General features: G+C 38.9%; 1 protein-coding gene and 1 long non-coding RNA gene across 2 annotated transcripts; one reads left to right on the top strand and one right to left on the bottom strand.

The window, feature by feature from the left end:
- Window positions 1–2,208: 2,208 nt before the first annotated feature.
- On the bottom strand, window positions 2,209–20,929 carry APLF (aprataxin and PNKP like factor). Its single transcript, XM_032443693.2, is given in 12 exon segments — window positions 2,209–3,409; window positions 4,308–4,346; window positions 5,218–5,264; window positions 6,807–6,932; window positions 10,945–11,330; window positions 13,280–13,452; window positions 13,725–13,851; window positions 14,911–15,027; window positions 15,029–15,062; window positions 16,069–16,232; window positions 16,695–16,766; window positions 20,849–20,929. Coding segments are annotated over 12 exon segments (1,557 nt in total). The 5' UTR covers window positions 20,915–20,929; the 3' UTR covers window positions 2,209–3,203.
- LOC116653183 (uncharacterized) lies at window positions 17,439–18,798 on the top strand. The gene is made up of 2 exons (XR_004306647.2): window positions 17,439–17,556; window positions 18,324–18,798. It is a non-coding gene; the product is annotated as an uncharacterized LOC116653183 (long non-coding RNA).
- Window positions 20,930–25,096: the final 4,167 nt, after the last annotated feature.

The raw sequence follows: 25,096 nt of genomic DNA, 5'->3' as shown, positions 1-25,096 counted from the left end.
CTCAACCAAAGGAGGATGGCCTTGAAATACCCCAGACTGGGGTGGGTTGCAATAGTCGAGATATGAAATTTCCCTGAGGACTGATCCATTCAGTAGCTCAGCTTTAATGCTGTTCCCACTTCGAGTGTGACAGCCTTTCCTGTGGCAACAGCTCCCTCCAGCTGCCACCTCTACTATGTAGCATCACATGCCCAACCCAAGAACCTTTAGATCTCCTAAGGATGGTGATAAGAAGAATACATCTAACTGCACAATAGTGGTCTGAAGAAAACATCAAAAGCTGCAGGATGAAGCACTCCTCTAACCTCAACCTCTCCACTTTCAGTTTAAAGCCATCAGACTGTGTAGAGTCAGTTCCCTTACTGCTTACAAACTCCCTTCTCACTGCCATGAGGTCTCAAATCCTTCTCCAAGCTAAACAAGCCCACTTCCCTCAACCTACACAAGAGGTGTCCCAGCCCTCTGATCAAATTTGTGGCTCTCCTCTGGACCTGTTCTAGGAGCCCCACATGTTTTCTGAGCTGGGGGCTCCAGATTTTAGTAAGGTACTCCAGATGGGGGCTTATGAGGGCATTGTAGAAAAACAATCACCTCCCTCACTCTGCTGCTATCCCTCTTCTGATGCAGCCCAGAAGACCAACAGTAACTGTGCACTGCTGGCTCATGTTAAGTTTTTCATCTACCAGGACTCACTAAGTTTTTCCTGGTCGGGCTGATCTCAAGGAGCTCATCTCCCACTCTGTACACATACCTGGGATCACCCTGTCCCACCTGTAATGTATCACAGCCTCTGATTTGTTCTTCTTTTACTATAGGAAGGATTTTGTACACCAGCAACATTCCAAGTGGAACAAAAACAAGAGTCCATAGGGTTCATATCATTTTTCAAGAATCATTCACTTCCTTAAGCTGGCAAGCAAAGCCTCAAGGTTAATCTAGAGGTTTCAGTGCAACCGTAACAGTGTTAACCCATAGCTTTAAACTTCATTTATCATATTCTCTATTAACAACCACGGGTTAAAACACTTGATGATGTACTTTGGTTTCATTTTAGTTTTTAAATTCTGGAAATTCCTCCTAAAGCAGTACTAAGTGTATTTAAAGAATAAATTCCAGGCAGGGAGAATTTAATCATAAGACTGTATCTCACTCCACTGAATTTTAGTGCATACCTGAGTGACTGAAAACACAGGAGTACTGGGCATTTAGTGTCTTGTTAACTCTCTGAGATGTTTTACCTGTATCACAAACTGAGTAATTTCAAGTAATTTCAAATATCTTGCCGTTACAAGATTCTCCATCTAGAAGGATAAAAACATACACTGAGGTCAAAACTAAATATCAGGAAAATAGTGTTCAACAGAGACAGCTTCATCCTACCCTTATACAATACCTTTGATATTACTTTTTATTTTTTCAGGCCCTATCAGTAGTAAATCTTAACCTATCACACAAACCAAGAATCAGATGCACACTTGCTTTTGTGATTACACAACTCATTAGGAGCCTCCCATGACAAAAAGGTGTTTCAGTTTTCCAAATGCTATTATCTCCTTCAAGCCATTCACAGGATAACATCACAATAATAAACGTTTCTACTTGAGGAAGGTTAAGGTCACAGAACTGCTCTGGCACTGTATATATCACCTAGGTCCTTGGCCAACAGAAACTGAATGGCTGCCCACCATAAGCATTTCATTACCTACTATTTTTAAGAGAAACTGCAGTCACATTTTGCAAGTAGTTATTGTGCATCCAAAATTAGCCCCAAACCAATTTGCAGTAACATCCAATTTATTCTAAGCAACTTTCTGACAGCCTTGCCAAAAAATAAAAAGAAAAAAAAATAAGATTACACTGTCAGAATACAAATCTGAATAGCAGAGTTTGCTTCCATGACACTCAATCTCTTCAAGCAGAGATATAACGGTATAAAAATGATTTAAAAACATACGACTGCAGAAGCATATTAAAGAGATAAGGAATTACTACAAATATCTGCTTCTTCTGAAGCCCTGGACAACAGCATTTTTCTTCATGCTGGGAATGAGCTGCAGAAAACTGATCAGCTGGAATACATGGTCCCAAAGTACACCAGCAAAGAGCATTTCATCACCCAACTAAAATGCTGAAATTGCATGTAGATATCTATTATTTAACTACAATTAGGAAAAATCAGGTACGCCTGCTGAATTTCTGTATCATATATTAAAAAACAAACAAACAGGTATCATTTATTAAAAGCAAACAAACATACAGCCTCCTAAATTATCATGGCTTCAATCATGTGCCCAGAAACACATTAAATTTGTTTTAACATAAGCTCAGGAAAGCTGTGAACACACTGAAGGCAGGATTTTCCAACAAAGCCTTTAAAAAAGCCGCAGAGACACAGTTATAAGTTGCTTTTTTCCCTCATGGCATATTGTAAGTTTAACTGTGCAAAAATAGTCATTTTATTTCAGTTTTTTTGTGAACCAAACACAGCTCCAGGGATGTATCTGTATTTCAACAGGTACTGTAATTAAAGCAAATACACCATAATTTGTGTAGGAACATCATCAGAGGTTCAGTAGACTGAGATATCCTGAAGTTATTCAGGCAACCAGTATTTAACTGCTGTACATCAAGACCATCAAAGAAGTAAAGCCAAGAAGGAAAGCTAGTAGCTGACTAATGAAATGTAAGGTTTTAACTGAGAAGAACAAGTTAAATGGTTTTGGCAGATTTCCTCGGTGATGGCCAAGAATCAATCTGTGATATGGCAGGTATGGAGGCTAGTTCTTCTTTATTTAACACAGTATATATCATGTTTCAGCAAATCTAAAGGCTTTTCTAATGTCAATATTTAGATGGAGAATTAAAACATTATAGACCTTGAAAATTGTATTTCTTATCGCCAGACTAATGATGCTGGAGAAGAAATAGCTGAGAAAGTTCTGTTTTACAAAGCCCTGCTTCAGCTGACACACAGTAGAATCCCAGACCTCAATCATTTAACTCCACCACTTAAAAAACAAAACAAAAAGAAAGTGTGAAATTCACACCAAAAGAAAGGTATTGCTGAATCCCTTCACCACCATTAACCATCCCCATAGTTCCTACATCACTGAGGAAAAAGTAGTTTTCAAAGCAATTTCTCTTCTTGCACATAGAAATTTTAACACAACTGGATTGGACATTCTTAATGTTACTCAGTGCAGTTACTTTTTGGTCTTAACAAATCTCTGTGCTTCTTTCACAAGTGTTTCAACATCTTCATTATCCTTTTCTTCTGAACTTGGTTCCCAGTCAGAATCTTCATCAGTAGGTTCACACTCCTCTTCCTCATCATCTATGAAGCTGTCATTGAGATCATACTCATTTGGTTCACCATCATTATCGCTGCCTTCTTCTAAACCCCTTTTTCCTGGAAGGACAAAAAATGTAATAATGCATTCATGAATCATAACCATAAAACTAAAAACTTCATCCACAGACTACCTAGTTGATCTTTCCCAAGAAGACAGAGAACCAGCTGAAGTATCCTACATAATTCTGACATAATTTCTGGTTAGATTTACAAAAACCTCATGAAAAGTTGAACCATCTAATTTCTCTATGACATCTACGGCAGAACTTTATCACCTATCACCAAAGTGTCTGATCACCACCAATATTTCCCACTAAACCATGTCTCTCACTACAACAAGCAAACATTTCATGAACACCTTTAGGGATGATGAATCCACCACCTCCCTGGCACACCTGAAGCATGCCCTTACCCTGGGCTGAGTACAGTCTTCTTCCCAGACTGTCATTTCCTTTATCTCAACTGAAGATAACCTAACAACAAAGCCTGTTGAGCAATTTTTGCCATTATCTTCCATATGAATTTATAAATACTTTTTTTCCCCTCAGCGGTATACCCCAGTCCATATCATCAATATTAATATTAACCATGAGCATTTCTTAGCAGCCTCACACCAAAGCCCCAGGTGTGTGTGCACGCACAGCGTATGAGAGAGAACACCAGTAGCTCATCAACTCGGAACCCATCTTCATCTTTCAAATCTAAAACATCAGATTGATTTCTTGTCTGCTTCCAGAAAAGAATAGTTAGGCTCATCCAGGAAGCTTAGCACAAATAGAACTTCAGCACTCTCATTCATGAAAAAGCAAGCAGGTCTCTATTGAAAATGAAACAACAATGCATTTCTCTTAAGGTAAGCTTTATCAAGCATCTCCAGCACTACTAAGTACGTAAAAACTTAAGCATATGGGTTACGGCCCATGCTGATGTGTCCATTCACAGAATTAGAACATACCTTTCTTGGAAGTTCGCTGTCGGGTTCGTCTTTCAGTTACTAAAGAAAAAAAAGTTATTAATGAGGACAGAGTACAACCCAGAAGAAGTGTCATTCATAGAGGCCACTGCAAAGTGACTGACCTCTCCAACACTGCAGTGATTATGCCGTGTTCACAAACAAAAATTCCCCCCTAATACACAACGCCCAGAAATCTATTTTGTATTGAATGATTCCTGAGAAATTCATCAGGTGAGCTTTTCTTGGAACTATAAACCATCCCTTCCCCAAGAAAAAAGTCTCTAAGATTGGTATTTTCAAATCCCAAATTGATGTATTTAAATATTTTACAGCTACTTCAATAAATTACTGCTTAATAATGTCATAATTCTAATTCTTTAGGTGAAATACATTATCATTACATGTCCATAATAGATTTGTTCTGAAGGCTTTTTCATAGCACTGGGATTTCAGTGGGGAAAAAAAAAAGTCCAATAATCAAAAAGGTATAAAAACCATGAAGTACCTCTTTAAGAACACACCAAACATAAGCAGGGTATCTCCCTGTGTTGTTTTCTTTTTTGACAGTTACTTGAAATATACCCCCTGCTTTCCTTTTCTTAATACAGCTCTGAACAGATGGGAGAGATCTGATACTATAAAACACTATATTTATACTATATTTAATTTATACATTTATATCCTATTTAATACTCATTAAAAAAGATTACTATACTCATGGAAATACCCAGTTGCCACATGGCACCTTTTACCTGGTTTTTATGCATGTGAAAAATTGTCTGATCTAACCTGTCTGGTTGTTCCATATTTTTGTATCCACTGTTGATTTATTTATTCCCCCACATTATATATATATATATATTCCCCCACATTATATATAGCCTTAATTATATTGAATAGTTTAGCATACCTGGAGGTACAGTGTGCTTGTATTCAAGTTTGTGCTGTGGATTCTTTCTGAAAAGAACAACAAAAGCATGATTTGCCCCTGTGCTCAACACTTAAACAGCCCAAAACTGCATGGTATTTTATGGGTATAGACAGACCTGGAGAAGGGGAACACCCTGAAAGAATAAATGAACTGCTTTGTTAGTTGAATCCTCAACACAAGATTAAGAAGTAACCTCCTCCCTATATGCCCCTCTTTATCTGAAAACCCACTATAAGAAAAATAAAAATCAAATGTAATTTTAGAATGATATTATCATACAATTCTAGAATTTACTGTTCTCTTTAATACAGTTTTTAGACTTAAATCAAGGTACTGTTACAGACTTGCACAGACTTCAACTTTTTACATCGTGCTGTTTGTTCTTTTGCACGAAATTCTATCTTACATCCCTGCTACAGCCCCAAAAACAATTTTCATTAAGCATCATTCATTAAAATAACAGCTTGTGTTCAGTACTTTACTGTAGTCTCTGTGCTTATAGAATGAAGGTGCAAGAAGAAAAACAGACCGAATAAGAGCTCCTCTTTCTTATTAAGAAAACAGCTGGTTGATCAAAATAGGGACAAGTCTCCAAAGTCACATAATGTGCACTGATTCAACATAGTAAAACCCGATCCAATTATTTACTCTAATAAAAAATGAAAACAATATAACTTCTGATGCATTAAGTGCAATACACATCAAAGGTCTGAAACACCCAGATGTAGCTTCCATGTTTTGCAGTATATGGATACAAATAAAACAGTTTGGGAAATTAAAGGATTTGGAAAGAGCCGCTTGTTTTGAAGGATCACACAGAGCGACCACAGGAAGAATCATTCATTTCTGTAGTTCAATTTACAACTTTTCACATCTTTTGGGGAAAAAATAGCATTAGAACAATGAAAGAAAATCTGAAGTCAACTCACTCTCTGCCTGCCAACACGTTCCTCTCCTTCAGGCTGCGACCACCACAGGTAATTAACACACATCGATGTTTTTCCCCTTTTCCTATCCCTCCGCAAACAGTCAAGCAATGCTACTCTAACAAATTTTAACCGAGTGTAATATAACTAATACTGTGCTAATTTTGTTAGTATATAATAGGCTTTTCTTGTGACTGCATACTTGAATTGTTTCTACACCATTTTTCATTTTTCTGTAGGAAAAAAAAAAAAGTTTCTAACTTAAAGAAAACCATTTCAGTTATCCTAATTCCTGCTCCTGAACAACAATTAAAATCAATTACGACACCCCCTTTGGAACTGCTTGAAACTTTGGATGAGTGAATCTGTGTTACTGAAGAGCTTCCAGAAGTTAAGATGGCTAGGCTGAAATCGCTACTAAGCATTCTGCGCAGACTTTAGAGTGTGGAAGGTAGCAGTCTATCCACAATAAACTTCAAAAGGCAATGAGACAAGAAAATGAGCCATAATGACATGCCACACTCAAGATGTAACTCAAGAATTACTCAAGATTTAATTCTTTGCTTTTGTGTTGCTCTGTAACCGTGGAGAAAAGTCTTAAGCTGTAAAATCAGTAAAGCCATTTCATATGGTGCTTCTTACCTATAGCAAGCAGTTCCATATGGACATTCAGGGCGGTTATCGTCATCACCTTGAGCTACACTATCTGTTTCATAATAATCATCATCATTAGGGTGACTGAACTGCTGAAAGTGAACGGGATTCCTCCTGCAGAAGACAAATACATATATGGAGAATTCACTCTTCCATTTACACTCATTTTTCTGTCGTTACATAAGTACAATTTTTTCTGTGTTTAACCTTAGCAGCACATAAGATCTACTTTCAAGGTAACAGAAAGGTTTTTTCTTAGCATGTGCAGCACAGGAAGTTAAAACAGAAATTTTCCTGCTTGCTTTCAGTATCACATTTCCAATTTATGGTTTTGTGCCTTGTGGTAGCAATGGTAATGGGAGGACAGTTGGACCAGATGATCTTGTAGGTCCTTTCCAGCCTTGTGATTCTATGATTCAAGATCTCCAACCCACGTACCATCTCCTAAGGTAATCACACAGCACCAGTCCTGCTCAGAGGCTGACTCGCTCAGTTTTGGCTCCTTGTGGAGCACTAGAATTGTTACAGAAACTACTACTGCAGCCTCAGCTTGAGTTGGAAGGGCCATTGTATGGCACATGAACCACTGCAGTAACAAAGACTCCACATATACTCGGGGGATAATATATTTGCTTCAGATAACCTGTATCAACTGTTAGTTCTGTTATGCATACAAATTCTTACTCGGCTGAATACTTAAACGCTGTCACATTACTCCAAATGTCTACTGAACAGGACACTGACTACAGTTTGCCTCGGCTACCGTGACGTTTTATTTGAAGTATCACATTACAACCTGAACAAGGAGGAAATGAAGCTGCACAAGACATAGCAGCTCCGCACATAGTTGAATCAGGAATGTAAGCAGTGAGAGCACATCTCCAGCATAAACAGCCTTCTGCTCTACAATGCTTACAACAGACTAATCCAAGATGTATCAAACAAAATGTTTTTTAACTGACCTATGTGTATATGCTTCTACTCAATAGGTTGGAATTCACGCAGCACAAGATAAAGCAGCTATAAACACCACTTAAAGAACTTTAAAGCTTTATAAACATTGTACATGATATTAAAATGAACACAGAAAAATGAATTGTGATTTCAAGACACAGATTAAAAAAAAAAAAACACTACAAAAACGACCCTGTTAACATGCCGTTACCAGAAGCACAATCTACTTTTTTTTCCTATAATTTCTTAAAGATTTGCTTTTTTCAAGTTTAACATTTAGAAGCAAGGAATGTGAGGTATTTTAACAGATGATTTTCCCAAAGACATCCAGAACACACCTCAGTGACTTATACTAACTCCTTTGAGTACACAGAAACCACAGATAAGCTCTTCAATGAGCTACTTATAAAAAACTACAGCATCCCTTGAATATATTTACAAAGGTGACAGTCTTCTTGTCCTGCTCTTTGCTGTTAATTTCTGCAAGCTGTAGGATAAGTAAATACTATTTCACTAGATACCACTGCAGGGTTGCATTTACTCGCCATTTATTCTACCACAAGTCCTCAGAAAACATCACTTCGTAAATCAAATTCGGGCACTGTGGAGCTGGCTGCCCATATCTTTTCCCATTTAAAAATAAATGAGAAGAAACCAAATCATTTTACTTGCTCTGTTTTCTAAATGCACAGAACTAACTTATTAACGATATTTGCAAGAATCCAAAATCGTTTAAGCCATAATTAATCTCCTCAAGGGGATATGGGAGCAACTAATGTTCTGTGAAATCATTTTTCTTCTTGTTCCTGGAATAAGAGACGTGCCTCATTATTTTCACCAAGGAAAGAATTCCTAATAGCTGCCATTTAAACAAGTTATTATATTTTAGAAGATGCACGTTTTCATCCCAAATTTTTCTTCAAACCCTACTTGAGCAACACAACTTTCATCTTGCTCCTCGTTAAAAGCAAATGAAACAAATTCCAAAGGAAGAATGGAAAAGGAAGAAAATGGAAAGATTCTTGATATATCTTACAATAGCCTCAGGGCTTCTTTGGGCCAGCAGATGATGCTCCTCAAATTATGTGTTATCTGTGAAGCATCTTAAACACGTACTTCAGATGCTCAAAACTGGTACAAACATCTTTTTTGTCTTACCTTTACCTGGATAACTTGTGCTTATTCCACTCCTAGGTGCTGTCCAATGATATCTAGCAAAACAAATACAAGCAGAGATGCGCATAGCTTGTATCAACATCCCTCCTTGCAGAAAATCTAAAGCTTACATGCACTTCTCTTCCCTTTCATTAAGGCTTTCATTTGTTTGAAGGTTTTGATTGACTTATTTTTTCAGGCACTACAGGTTTGATCTGTCAGAGCCCAACAACTGTTACAGTTCAGTGTACCATGCGAACTGTACTCCTCTAACTACTTGCTCCGCTTCTGATCAGGTTTTGGCTACCACAGCTCACACAAAGGCCTGACATACACTGGGACCAGCCCCAGTAAGTCAAAACAAGAGCACTACATATGCAGGGTATAGTGGTCAGAAGGTAAAGGTCCTAACACAGCTGTCATCACCTGCAGCCACCACCCTTTATTATCAATTGTCTGGCAGCCTCTTCTGAATCCACTTGCTTACAGAAGTGACACAGATAAACCTTCACACTGGAAGCTATAAATGCATCCCCCTAACCAATAAGCTTACAAAAGTGGATCTGGCAGCAACCAGAGTAAGGTTTTGTTGTATATTGTACTGTGCTTTTTCTTATGATGCAATACTTTTCCTAATATTACTGCTGCCAAAAGTTCATTTTAGAATCAAGACCTAAGAACAAATGCACACGTGCAGACTCCTATTCCATACCATTCGTTACTAAAACATGCTTTCTTAACCCTCTGATTTACTCAAGGATTCCTAATGTTTAATTCAACTTTACTCAGACATGCAGGAAAACTAGTCTGAGACAAAATAAAGCAGTAGGAGCAAAACAGATGCTGCATTTGTACTACCGGATCAGCTTAATGGACTAATAAAATGTTTGCATGATAGTGATTAAGGGCAAAAGCAACGTGAAGAAGATATATGAAAAGTGGTAATTTGACACAATCATTAACATTGCATCTTTAAGCTTCTGATTTACCCTGCAATCTGCAGCATTAGACACAATGAACATACACACTCGTGCTAGTTTGTTCTCACTAATGTTCAAGCTTCCTGAATATCACTGGACCCACTGACTGTATCTTAGACTACCCTTATCTCTTGCACTTCTGTCTGCATGGAAATATTTAGAGCACAAAGTCACCTATAGCGCTCACTAGCAAACTTCAAGACCACTGCTAGGTTTGCATCTTTTTGATGCAGCAACACAGGGCATGTCAAATCTTTTCTGGACAGAAGAAACTAGCAACAGAACATAAACAAATTTCTGATGTTATAGGACTTCTTTGTAACATCTGGATCTCAGAGAAAGCAACGACATATTTTCAATCACCGAAAAGAGAGGGAGAACAAAAGAAATGCTCTTCACTTGAAGTATAGCCAAGAGGGGGAAGCAGATAAGGGTTAACATGGAGTTTCTAGGTATGCTGCGCTGTATTTCTGGGCAGTGAGTTGAAGCTGTAGAAGAAACCTGGCTGGCCAACTGACAATAAAGATAATTCTTTGTTACTTAGGGGTGACAGATAAAAAGTACTTTGAATGCTCAAGTCACAAGGCATGCAATTACTTCCATAACTAAAACTCTTATAAAATTTTTATCTGCTAATAAAACAAGCCTACAGGGTCCAGGTTGGGCTTGTACCACTTACATCTCTTCTCCTTGCTGGTATTTGTGCTTGGCTGGCACATACAGGTTTGTTAATTTCTTCTCTTTTTAAAATGCACTTTTGTTTACTGTATCCTTCATTTCCCCTTCCACTTTATCTTTTAACCTGTTGAAGTACTTCACCCCTTGCTTGGTTGTATTAGCAGCTAACAAGACCCCCTGGCTCCTCCTTTTATATTTTAAGAAACAAATTACATAAAAAGAATTTTATCAGTCCCACGCTTACCAGATTTTACTTCCCCCCCCAAAACTCAAACCTTGTGATGACTTCATTGTTTTCTCTTCCAGTGAAGATTATTTCAATTATACACTAGCTTAAGTTTGTTTTTATTTTGCTTTACCTGTAACAGCCTGCTCCATACATGCAAGGCGTTCTCTCACACTTTCTCTGTTTGGAGTTTTCTGAAGCTTCAGCACCTTTGGTTGAATAAGAAATCTCAGTGTCGTAATCCACATCTGCATTGGGATCATGAGCACCTTCCTGGGCACCATTAGGTGAAGTCCTGCCCCAGGGAGCTTGTTGGCTGATAGAACAAGTAAGCTGTCCTTTGTCTTCTGATTCCTCAAGTTTATTTGTCTTACTGGAAATCTGACCTGATGGTTTAAGTCGTTTACTATGCCACTGCCTATCACTTTTTTCCACAGAACTTCCAGGTTTCTTTGTTTGAGTCTTGCCATTCCTTTCCATGTTTCCCGTAGTACTTTCAGGAGGAAATCCAGATGCATTCTGTGGAACAAGGTCACATTTTGAACAATCTGAAAACCCACACTCTACATAACTAAAAGCATTAAGGTCAAACTCTGCCCCATGTCGTCATTCTAGTTTCCCAAATCTTTTTCTCCACTTCTCGAAGTCCAGTTAGTTACTACATACAGCTGCCAAATGAAATGCCTTAGTTAAGAACATACACAGAATATAAAGAGTACCATATCTCAGAGCTTTCATCCGCAGTTCTTTCACAAGTAGATATACTCCTATCACCTTGGCCTCTAGCTAGTCTAAGGATTTTAATGGAAATTGAATTTAAAGAACTGCTGCTTAAAAATCAGCATGGGTTATACATGTCAGGATACAGCAGACTCTAGAAGAACATACATTACTTTACAAGAATCAGTTTTAATACCTAAGTATTAGGTATTCAAAGTAATTTCAAGTGATTCTTGTAGCACCATATTAAGTAAGTCAACTCAGGGTCAAAGATGACTTCTCACCCCCATTAGATAAAATACAGGAAATTAATCGAATCTTGTCTGATCTTGTGATTATTTCTTAAAAGAAGAAAAATACATTTAGTGTGGAAAATCAGACAGCAGCACAGGTTGCATTCATTCTTAGCGTGTGTAGGACTGCACTGCCACCTGGTGACTGGCTGGCATGACAGCTGAGTTAACGTTCACTAAACCTACAGCGGCTTAAATGGGACAGCAGCAGAGTGAGTGATTTTGGTTTTGGTATCAACACTTCAGTGTTCCCAAGTTTTCTGTGACTGGATTGAGAAAAAGTAATAATTACTTTCTCCTACAGAGTTCAGGGGGCAATTTTTTACTGTACTTGAAATTTTAAAAAAATTATGAAACTATTCAAAAGCAGAAAGAAGTGAGGCTTCTATTATACAATCACTCACTAGCATTGATGCTTCTAGTCAATAAAACATTTTCACATTAAAAGATACTACATTACATCAAAACTACTCACAAGTTGTAAGTCAAACTACCCACAATTAAGCACAAACTTTCCACAAGCCATTAATTTCAGTAACAATGATTAAAAACCAATCCACATACGTGTTTTTCAGCATAAAAAAAAAAACAACAATGAAGCAGAAAAATGAAAAGTATTTTTGAGATCTTGTCACGGATCCAAGCAGTTCTAATGTTAGAGGCTAGAAACACCAACTTATTCATTTAAGAATATTAGTAAAAGCCTTTGTTTGTTCACACCAGAATGAGTTTTGAGGATCATTATCAACAACAAACATCCTTTCATTATTAGCAGGACACTATCAGTAAGGATATAATTGCCCAAAAATGCAGTTTTACTTTGAAGACACTTCATTCATTGACCAGCTGGACTGAAGACTCTGCTTGCTCACAATCACAGACAATTTTAGAGTTCAGATGATGTATTCCCCTCCATTCTTGACTCCTACTGCAATAGCATTACTACACTCCTCACTATATTTCTTCAAAATGTAGCAGTTGATGGAGCTTGTACCAGTGTTCCAGCCATAAAATTTAACCAACTCGAATGGCACTACTTTGGGTAAAGTCCACAGCTGCCTACTATCAGTATTACCATCCATCACCTAACCCCCTAAAGGCTTCTCAGAAAAACAAGCCATGCTCCAAGCCACTTTAAGTGAGACAACCAGAGCAGTTCTTTGTCCCATCTTCCAGATCTCTGCTGCAAAGCTGGTAGTATGGTGTTTCTATGGAACCACCACAGCCAAAATCCAAGGTTCCAAGAAAGAAGCAAGAACACTACTCATTACCAAGTCTCTGGAAGCTTCCTTGTTACAGGGCTGTCCAATGAGCTGACATTTCAAAACCAAGTGTTAAAACACAAACTATAAGCAGAACAAACAGTTAAATTCTAGACCCAACCTAGAACTATGACATTGCCAACTACGTTCTCATTTTTGAAATACCATCATTTTGCTAATAGCAGAATGTTACCTGTAACAAAGAACTTGACAGACATCTCCCTTCCTCCTCATCTTGCTCTTCATCTTCAGAATTCTCTTTAATTTCTTCAGAAGCTGATCTTTTTCCCTGCAGAATATTTACTTCTGATGTTAAAGATTCCATATTGCTTTTTCCACTTCCTTGGCTTTTTTTGTTTCTACCACCTTGAAAGAAAAAATATATATAAAAAGGTACTTTTGGAACACAGCTTTTACTGTGAAACCCTGAACACAGAGGAAATCTAAAGCTACATCTAAGTAGAACACTCGGTAAAAGCCATAAGGAATATCAGCAGATTTGCATGCATGGTTTCAAGAATTTTTTCCACTTCCTGTACTCCCAACTGGACTTTGTTTACAGGAGAAATACCTGTGCTTTAAAATACACATCAGTGTATACATATTGGTATACAAACATACTACACTGCCAAACTTACCTCCTTTTGTTATAGGCTCGGAAATCCTTGGAACCAGGAGGTCTTGTTCCAGCATCCACGATGGAAGCAACCTTTTCCTTTGAATAGATGTTGACTGTTCACTTTCATCATCATCACGAAAAGGAACCTGGAACAATGCTCACTCTTTAATACTTTTTACCAGTTACAAAAGAGAGTAAAACTAGAACACAAGCCTGTCATCAGCTAGAGCCTTCAAACATAGCCTGGGTTACTACCTTTCAGAAGTTAAATACACCAAATTGATGTTTAATACACACTTATTTACTGAAATACCACCAATTTGGCACTATTTGCCAAAAGGTAAGTAAACAACCTAGAAAATCTTTTATTAGTGGTAGTTCTTCCAATCAACCTGAAAGAGTCTAATATTTATACCTGGAGAAATTGTATTGTAGATGCCTCGAGCTGGCTGTAAGAGTAATGGCTGTTCATTTGAATCATGCAGCAGTGATGGAGTTGTGTTGTCAATCACTTATTGCACTTAGTTACTATCTACCACATAATGACGTTGCTCAGTGTCCCTTTTAGCACACACTATGATGCTTGATACACAACAGAAGCTCTAAGAAGAACAGTTTACGGAGCCAAAGGGATTTATCAGACTGTTTGAAGCTAATTTTATTCACAAACAGCAAAAACAACACACAACGCTTGCTCTAAAAACACAGCTATCTACAGGTGCCTGTGAAGATCCTGACAATACAACTCCATCACTGCTGCATGATTCAAACAAACAGGCTGCTGTTACACTTACAACCAGCTCAAGGCATCTACAATACAATTTCTCCAGATATAAATATTAGACTCTTTCAGGCTGATTGAAAGAACTACCACTTATTCCCCTAGGAATAACTCCCTTTGCAGGCAGTAACTGACTATAGACTAGGACTTGACACAGTTCTATAGTGCCAGATTGAGCTCCAGTACTGTCAGCTCAAAATATTCCAGAAGCAACTTACGTTATTTCTGTGTACTTTTAGAGCACAAATGACTGACATACTTGCCATAAAAACAAATGTACGGTATAAATTTATATACTTCTATAGGATATAATCCAATCAATAAACAAATATATTTTGAGCACAGAACTTTGTCTGCTGGAGTTGACTTCTCAAGATAAAAGCTTATATATACCAGTTCTTACTGTAAAAAATTAAGCACTCACCAGATGTGTGGAAGGGGAGTCATTTCTTCTTATTTCTGTGCTGCCTTGCATCTCAGAGGTGGAACATGCTGGCTCAGGTAATGATGGACTGTGACGTATCTCAACAGGGTGAACACTTAACTGCTGCTTCTGCATCAGCCTCTTGATTATCCCTGAGGAAACAAAACCATTCTTAAGTAGTCAGACTCACCATGAATATGAACATGTACTTCTTACTTTAGCACACAAGCCGATCTGAACTTCTGCCATTAAACTTATGAAGTGAAGCTAACACGCTCTTACAACAATTTTCAGAGGAAATAAAGATGCCTTTCTACCTTCCACTGAATTCTGAACCAGCAATTTTCCAATAATTACTGATCCCTACTGCATTGCTTCAGTTGTTTTTAAGCTCATTATATATAATAGTCATTGCCACAACAACACTTGATGTTACTGCCTGCAATTTGCTGCACTCTAAATCCATTTTTGAATTGTTTATAGTATTAGCACCCTCCCAAATACGCATTGCCACATGTCTCTTCAGAAGAAACAACACAATTTTGATTCAAATTACATTCATTTACTTCTCACTGTCATCTTTGAACTCAAAACAGGTATTTGACTTCCTAGACCCAGTGACTTGAGTATTTTGGATGTAAATATCACACTGCATTGAAGATACCTGCCATTGGTTATATATTATAACACAGCAAATCATTTTTACCTGAAGTTAACGGCTTTCAGTGATGTGAATGTAGCTTAAGTTTCATTGAAAGAAAAGTTCAACCAGTTCTCAAATCTAATACTATAAACTAATAATACAACCTAACAAATCAAGTAATCTGATGAGTGTATAAGCAGAAAAACCTGATGAATTTCAAAATGAGAACTATACTTCTGACACCATCTCTTTTTATTTTTCCTCTCCAAATATCAGAAAACACTTTCATGCGATGCCGTTAACACTTTCCAAGAAGAGGATGTGAACTAAATAACATTAAGGCACATAGAATCCAGGACACCATATTCCCAGAACTGAAAGCACTCATCACATACACCTCCTAGACTTGGTGCTTCCTGGGCATCACCCATTAGGCCATATGTTAAAAAGACTCTAATGGTTAAGAAAAAAATGCTGTCACTGAGAACAGGATCATAATTGGCAGATACTGATACCTCTCTGTGCTCTCCACAGGTTGTGCAGAAAGGACCTTGAAGATGTATTTGTCAACCATCAAGGAAAAGCTATCACCAAATTTCAATGAGTGCCGCTCATGTGCTTCCAATGGTTGCAGACGGCCATTCTCAGGAGACTGATAAAAGCATGAATCTACATGAATCTGAGAGACAGAAAGAACAGCTAGCATTAAAAAAGCACACGTGTACATAACATGGCTGGGTAACACCCACCAAGCTCTATCATACAAAGCATATGCACTACAGGAATAGCTAAAGCAATGCTGCAACACTGAAAGATTAAAGACAAAAATAGGCATATACACTAGATAGCACAATTAATTGAATTAGTTAGTGAAAAAGTGGTTTGTTTTTTTTTAGTATCTAAAATTGATTCTTAACATTTCAATCCAATTTGATCCTTAAAGAAAAACCAAAACCCCACAAACCCAATAAAACAAAATAAAAAACAACGTGAACAACGTGAAAGCAAAGGTTATGGAAAGAGAGCAAGGAAAACTGAATGCTCTTCTCAAATCAGAAGTGTAACATTACAAGGAAATCTAAAATAAACTACAGCAGTTGTATTTTGGCTTTATAGGCATAAATAGAGAGACTGAAGTTACCAATTTGATGCAAACTTGGCCACCCACCACTTCCAATATGGCATGTTCTTGGGATATCCGCTTATCAGTAATCTGAAAAGGAGATAAAAACCGATGTGAGATCCATATAATTAAGATCCAGCTTTCAGAATCAGAAGCCTAAGGAATCCAGCAAGCTCTCATTGAAGGCTGCAAGTCTGCAGCTCCATTTACTCAGTTGCTTGGATCTGGTTTTAAAAGCCTCAGTCCAGACGCTCCAGAGACAAAATACTTCTCATAAGAACATACCAAAAACCCAGGTTCGATTGATTGATTTTTTTCAACGAGTACTTCATCCTTACATTAGTTAATTAATTAACACAGGATGGGGCAGGGTGTCTAATGACTCTTCTATTCACTGCCAAGCACCATTGCTGCCCAGAACACTGTGGGTGCCCCATCTCTGGAAGTGAGAGTATCACAACACTGTGCATTCAGCACAAACTGGAGTTGCTGGAGTGCACCCTCCCCCCCACACACACACACACTTCCACCCCATTCAGCACAAAGCAGGAGCACTCACTACCGATTATAGTGCTGATACAAGTTGTAAAGACGCTGTTAAGCTCGCTGACTGATAGCCCTGAAATTCGTTTAGATAACACACCTGTAATCCGGACTGCAAGATACAGAGCGCGGCCTCCACACACGAGCCCGGGCTGCCGGAAGCTGTGCTGAAAATGGGCGTGTTTCCTCAGAAAAAACGCCCCTTCCCTTCCTCTTTTCGTCTTTTATGCTAAAGAAACCGAAAGTTGCTGAAGGTACTGAAAGGAAGTGGGTACTCTAGGGGTTATTTTCTGTTTTTCCATTGCCATCTGTCGCTGCCGACGTGATAATGATACAGGTGAAAGCCCAGCATTTATCAAAGTGAATACACAAACGGGGATTAATAGTTATTTAAATGCTTTGCTGCTTTAATAACTGGCGTGTTGTGAGTTGTGGGAAGGAGGCAACAGAGATCACCCCACTCCCTTCTTTCACTTTATTGGGGCTCCATCAGGTTTAGGTTCTGAAAGTGACTTCTAAAGGGGGAGAAATGGTGGTAAAATGTTTTGTCCTTTCAATTGGGAAAAGTTGAGGCACTGGGTCAGATTCAGCCATTCACATAATACAGCACTGTTTCTTGGATGTAATCCTTTAGATAGTGGGTAAATCCCTGAGGGTCCCATGCTGTGTTAATCTGTAACTGGTTAGAAAAGTGCCTTCAACTCTTGTATGCTCTGATATATTGAGTGATCACTGAAATACGTGCAACAAATGCTTTTAGGCTGTTCATAACCATGCCTTTGGTCTAATAAATGATGAATGAAGTTGCATGTCAGACAGAATCAGCATTAGTGGGCAAATGTGTCACTCGGGGCATTATTATTGACCCTTGAGAAAGAGCAAACTGGTTCGTGGTAGAAATAATATACAAAGAAATGACATCAATCTGCACCCAGGTGGCCAAATAGCAGCCTGCCTGCTGCCGTGTGCTATCAAAGGCACATTCCAAATCCTTTTTCTGGCACTACTCTTCCAGTGCAAAATAAAAGCCCCAAACCTTATTTATATTGAATACAGCTTAATTCAGTTTACTTCCAAGACTTTCACTGTCTGTTTTTCCATCAGATCACGTTACTAAGGAACTACTGGAAAAGCAAAGTAAAACAAGAATGGCTGAGTGGGAAATACAGCAACATTCACTCATAGAACAACTTGCCAGAGAAAAGCATGTATCCAATGGATGCTGACACATGGGGAGAAATCCTGGAAGCAGAACTAGAGAGATGAGAAGCTGCTGATTGCAACTGAAGAACCTTCCATCAACACATGGGCTGCCAGCCTGCACATAACTCTGCTGTTTAAATTAGTTGTATTTGCAAGCATACAAAGAAAGCTTTGCAAAGAAAACACGTGCTGATAACTTTTTACTTGCGCTTGATAACAGATTGACCAATATAAAAAGGGAAATGCTAAATAAGACCCGCAGTCTTATTCGGTATTCACTTGTAATTTCATATTTGTAAATTTAACCTGCTGCTGTATTATATAAATTTGCACTTTTTTAAAGAGACTTGTAAATATAAGTGTTTGGTTCAATGTATATTGTATCAGCAGTGTGGTGTGTGTGTTAACAAGGGAGGCCAGGTAAGGACAGATGTGAACATTGGAAAGAAGAGGAGAAAACAGGCACCCAGTGGCTCAGCATCCCAACAGCTGTCTCAAGAGAGGCAGATGCACAGAGCCTGTGCATCTGAAGGTGTTGGTGCTGAGCAATGCTGCATTTCTACTGCTCAGCTCTGGGACTTGTGTATGAGGACTCACACATCAGGGTGACCAGCAGGGCTGAAGCAGCCACTTTACTATCAGCCTCTCCACGATCAGCTCATGTTATCTATATAGAAGGCAGTGAAACAGCAAGTAGGACAAGTTCCATTTATTACTTGGAACAAAGTAACTCAGATACTCTACAAAAATGAAGCTATCTCACACGGTGATACCATTTGGAAAGCCTTAGCTTTCTCTGTGTTGTCATCTCCCATCATACAGATTCTGATTTACCAGTGCTGATTTTTGCAGTAACTTCAAAAAGTGTAAGGGATGCCTATTGTATTACTCAACATAAAGAATAACTGCAAGATTACTTTCTTACAGTTAGGTCTGAATGTCACCTTTCTATACCTACACTTTTGCACTAAGGAGTAATTAGAAAATGCTGGGGAGGTCCCTATTTTTATTTCTTGTTTTAGTAATACCTAAAACAGGTAACTGGTCTGGAACCTATTCAGTATAGAAAGAGCTCTACCACGCCTAGAAACGCAGTTAATGCAAAAACGTTTTAAATTGACCACTGTGGACTGTGGCAAAAGGCTTTTTGGCAGCACGTGGTCAGGCGTGTTATGTCAGCAGCCTCCAGCTCGGCAGGACCAGGTCAGGTTTAGTTAAACGAGGTCCAGCCCTTACACTTAGTGATGCCCAGTAACACAAGATGGAGCAATAGAGCAGCTTTGTTCAGCAAAAGTACCTTTCATAGTTGCCTGGGTTAAGACTCTTTTCTGGTGGTGGAGTTTAAACAAACCAACAGTTCAAAACTCTTTATGATTTATGTGCGTTTATTTTTTCACAGTTATTTAATACCCAGTGAAGACTTATCTTCTTGCTTATCTACCAGTGCTAGTCCAGAGACCAAGACCCTACTGCTACAATTTTAATAAGCTGCAGAGCCTCTCTAAAGAGAGAGACAAAAAGAGACAATGCCATTCAATAACCATAATGGATGTAACACTTAAAGTTCACTGAACCTCGTGCTATTGCAGTGACACCACACGCGTGGCTCAAGTGTAAGTTGGGGCAAAGAGTATTGCTAAGTACAGTGAGTGTAGCGTGAAGTTCAGTGAACTGCAAATGCAGCTTCCTTTCCTATTAGCTATTCTGCCCTAAGATTGTACCCAAAATATTAACTGTAATACAGGAGAAATGCACAATAATGGATCTAATCCCTCACCTTTCTTCTCAGCCAGCCTCATCCTATTACTTCCAGTCCACAACTCTCAGCTATTTTTCACCTCTTGCTGCCCATGCCATCAGTTTCTGGGTATTTGTCTCAGGTACAGCGTGCATTCAGCTGTAGTGCTTCCCCCATTCTCTTACAAGCTCAGACCAGTCTCCATCGTGCCTTTAACTCTGTCCACTTCAAGGTGCTGGTACCTCTTCTAACACATTAGGACTTCAAATTGCTCAGCTATGCAATTAAACAAGGCCTCACTCTTTCAATGTGCTTCTCTTTCAGTGAGTACAAGTTCTCATTAAAACAAGCACGATTCCCCTCTTCAGGCTCCTCTTTAAAAGGGTTTTAATTCCCTTCAGAAATGGTTTCCTCAGTTTTGGTCTTGTTTTACCCCTCCCTACCCTCATACCACCTGCTCAGCTTTCAGCCCAATTAAGGGCTGTCTATACTCTCCCCTTCAATGTCATCCCAGCAGCATCCACAGCACCAAAGAGCAGCACTCCATGCACCATCAGCTGTGGTTCACACCTGCCTCTTCACCCTTGTAGCTTCAAGCAAAAACACTGAAGTGACCAGACCAATACTAAACTATTGCTAGTGCTTAGATTTCCCTCCCCAGAGAGCAACCTCAGCAAAAGCCACCTACCTCCTCTAGATGCACATCACCTATCCTCACATCTGGGTAGCTGATGAAGCCCTTTTTCTGCCTCATTACCAAGCTCTCTTACCCATAACCTTTGAGGAAGTGGAAAGTTCTATTTTGTATGCTCCACCTACCTTCCCTGATGTTGGCATACCATTTTGATGCTGCTACTCTTCTGTTTTCAGCTACAGAAGGAAACTTCAGGCACCCATCCCCCAGGATTCCTCACAGCTTCGTGGCCTCGCTGCCTTTCACCATTCTACCTACCCATTTCCCAGATGAGGTATTTTGAGAGAGTTCACAACATTTGTGTAGTGCAGAGCAAATACTTTGTCCTCTCCGCACACCCCAGCTCAAACCAGCCAGGTTTCTGTGATGAAAAGAACATTCCTCTGCTGCACAAAGCCTCCCCCAGCTGCTGCATTGCAACTAAACATCAAAACCTGCACCAAAGCTCAACCAGATACATCTTTTATTTCTGTATTTCCAAAATGACTGTGGTTTTAGAACCTCCTCACAGCCGCTCACCGCTGCAGAGCTCTGCTTTTGGAGGAAGAAGCAGTAAGTTCGGCTTTATTTTATCACAGCGCAGGATGTGGCTTAGGGCCACTGGCATTACAAGTCAGACTAATCTAAAAAGAAAGCACTGTTATTTTTCATTAACACAGTTTTCAGTTGAAAACTGTTCTCCTTTGTTGTCAGAATATCAGAATACACACGAAGTTTGCCTCCATCTTTTTTATTAAGACTCAAAAGGACACAATGAGGTCCTCCCTGAAGCTTTCTTTTCTCCAAGCTAAACAATCTCATCTCCCTCAACCTTTCTTCATAGCAGAGGTGCTCCAGCATCCTTTAGTTAGGATGATCTAGTGACAAGGTTTCACAAGTTCCTATAAACAGAAATATACCATAAATGGCTTTAATTGGCTCTCCTGTTTCTTCTAACGTATTGACCAAACTGGCTTTTCTAACCTACTTTTATTCTTGAAGATCACTGTTCTGTGGATATTTTTATCACTAAGTTATACTGCTCATTAAAATCACTCTTAAACACAACTCATCTATTGACACACGTCCTTAGAGATAAACACACTGGGAGCAGCTCAAATGCTTATATAGGGAAATGATCACGACACTCAGTGCCCGTGAAGTAACCAAACATCTACACATGGCACATAGATATGACGATGTTAGAGGAAATTTTTGCTCTTCTAGAAGGATGACTAAAGGACATGTGGTGTGTAGTAAGACTCCTAAAAATACCACCAGACATTTGTATTTATGTATCTGAATTGCATTCTATGACACCTAAAGAAATTGCCACAAGTTCTCCTAACTCTTTTTAAACTAGGAAGTGTAGTTTAAAATAGTTTTAAGAAGGGGGAGGTGGCTGGTGGACAGAGGAGAAAGGGGAAGCAGAACTAAACTATTTCAGCTCCAATTCTTTAATACACCAGAGTCAGGGAAGAGGTGGAAGGTCTCTGTGATAAACATATAGAATACCAATTAAATAAACAAACCTAATGAATTCCATCCCTTTGAACTGCTCCAACAAAAATCCTATTTGTTTCATGAGCATCTGCCTTTCATTCTTTTCCTCCCTTGTTCTCAGTTGTCTTCTTGTAATGTGATGGAGCATCAGAGGGAAATGTTGCCATCTTAAAGCCTGAATCTATGCAAGGAAGGGGAAGAGTTTTACTAAAAACTACCTCACTGAAAATGGAAGTCAGCTGAAGTATGAAAAGTGATTTTCTCCTCAGCTTTCTTATAGTCTTACTCTCTCTTCAACTAAACAGAAAGGGCAAAGAAAAAGGAAATCCACCAGAGCCAGAAACACAGAGGGGAAAGTCACAGTTCTGCTTCTGAACACTAAGCAAGAAGTTGTACGTTCTAATCCAGGAAAAAAAACAAAATGCTTATTTTGTCAGAAGTTCTATTTCAAGAAGTCCCATGAGTAACAACAACAGAAGCTTGGCTTCAGTCAAAGATTATCAAGGGTGTTCTCGGTTCAGTTGGCCTGCAAATTACCAGTCTCCATTTTAAAATGTAAAGGCATCCCTAAAATAAGCTATAGCATGAAAGGGCCATGAAATAACAATATTCAAATTATTTTCATGCATCACATTTGAACCCATACAACAGAAAATAAACAACCTGACAGATACACATGGCTGCATGTTGGCTGCCTTTCACATTCATTTTGCAAATCACCCAGAATTACATCTCATACTCTGTATTTCTATTTCCTTGTTCACCAATGGACATGTTCAAAGTTGGCAAGAGATGCTCTCTTCTTTTAGGCTCCAATCCACCAACTGCAGAGACCAGGAGCATTACAAGGCTCTCCTTTAGTGGCTGAGCAACGTGTGGTTGGCAGTCAAAGTCATCTGGAAAGGCAGCAGCACTTCATCATTCTGACCACTGACCCTCTATCACATGCTTTTTAAGTCTCTGTTGTGCTCCTCAGCATCACACGAGTCAAATGAGAAAGGTCACAGTTACTCAGGAACCACACTAGTAGTAGAGAAAGCAATGGACAGGAGCTCTATTCATAATCAATGCTTATCTGTGAGAAGCAGGGCTGAGTTTTCCATCCTGCACCCTGCTGCTGGAGGGATAAGATCCGGCACTTCATTCATTAATAACTGCGTACAGCCTAAACAATATAAACATAATTACTTATATAATCTGAAAGCAACCCTTCAAAACACAGGCTGTGTGAACAGCCTCGTATTTAAGCTTGGAAAGAAGCACTTTGCATATAAATGAGAGACGTTAGCAGAAATTCCAACAAGAAACAAAGGACTTTCACTTACTTTTCTCACTCTTTGAAAGTTCAGTCCTGTGTTCTTTTATGGCTCTAAAAACGAAAAACTAAATTCTTTTGACTCTCAAGAAGGATTCCTAAGGGGGACTTTGGTGCTGTCCAAGCCCAAATCACAGAAAAAATTAGAGATATATTACAAAGAGTTCACCCATATCCCTGTCTTACACTTAAGTAACATCTACAACCTTCTGAAGCTTTGGAGAACAGGTTAGTAAAAAAAACATCTGTTATTTAACATTTATAATAAAACAAAGGCTAAAACCACAAATAGGATTACTGCACGAAGGTGTTATTTACAGCATAGCAAGCACAGTTAGCAACTTGGTGTGGAAGCAAAGTATGGCAGCACACTAGATTGCACCTCAGAAGCCCCTGTCTTCCCCTCTTCCTTAAGAACAAACTTCACATAAATAAAATACACATTCTAATTTCACCCTGAAAACGAAGACAGAATGCTGTAACAAATACCACGAAGCAATAGGGGAACACTAACCTCACCCTTCAAGGAAAAGCCAGAACACAGAGAAAGTAAAAATGCTTTGAAAACCACAGCTGGAAACTCCTGAAGACAGAACTACCTCCAACTGGAGAGGGACAATTGGATCATGGGGAAAAGCAACACAAAAGCATACAACGAAGGTTGTAAATATAATCCTTCTCCTCAGTGGTTTCTTCTGCTTTCCTGTAGTCTATGACAAAAGACTAACTCATATTGAAAGGCAAAAAAAAAAAGTAATTAGGGTTGAAGTAGTATTTACTGAGTATGTGGAAGGATGATTTAAATGGAGGGTGAAAACAGCTGGAAGAAGCATGGATAATGAGCAACTGCTCATCATTCCTCCTTTGCTACGCTAAGCTGGGTGAGTTTCTGTTTTTCATCTTCCTGTGCTATAGGATATTTTGGGGTTAGTGAGATCTGAAGCAAAAATGAGCAGAAGCCACAAAACAATTATCAAACAAGCAGGGCTGAACAAATAGATTATCTTCTCTTCACCATGAGGCTTCCTTCCTCAGAATAACAGACCAGGCTTCAGCGATCCTGTCAGCTTCTATGAGATACAGGAAACGCCTGCTAGAAACCTATTTCCTCTATGTCCTAAATGGATGTGACAACACTGTCTGCCAGCCTGCTGCTTCAGCACAGCTGCATTGTCTGTTATTTCTAAGAAGAAACTCAGCTTATTAAAGAACAAGATCTGATCCTTTAGCAGAAGCAATTCAAGGAAGTGAAAGACACCAGGAGTGCTCTACCACACATAGGAGAAAATTACCCAGATTCAGCCCCTAGGACAAGAAGCTTCTTAAGCAAATCTGTGTTTCCTTTAGGACAATGGACACTCTGCTGTCTGCGCAAACAAGATGATGATACATTCATAACCTTCTCCTTCCAAATAGGGAAAAAAACCAAAAAACTTATCAGCAAT

This window comes from Coturnix japonica, chromosome 3 (genome assembly GCF_054131305.1).
Source record: "Coturnix japonica strain WE chromosome 3, WE-NBRP24, whole genome shotgun sequence".
In the NCBI taxonomy this organism is placed as follows: Eukaryota; Metazoa; Chordata; class Aves; order Galliformes; family Phasianidae; genus Coturnix; species Coturnix japonica.
The sequence above is the reverse complement of the archived record's forward strand: the minus strand, read 5'-3'. Positions and strand labels throughout refer to the sequence as shown.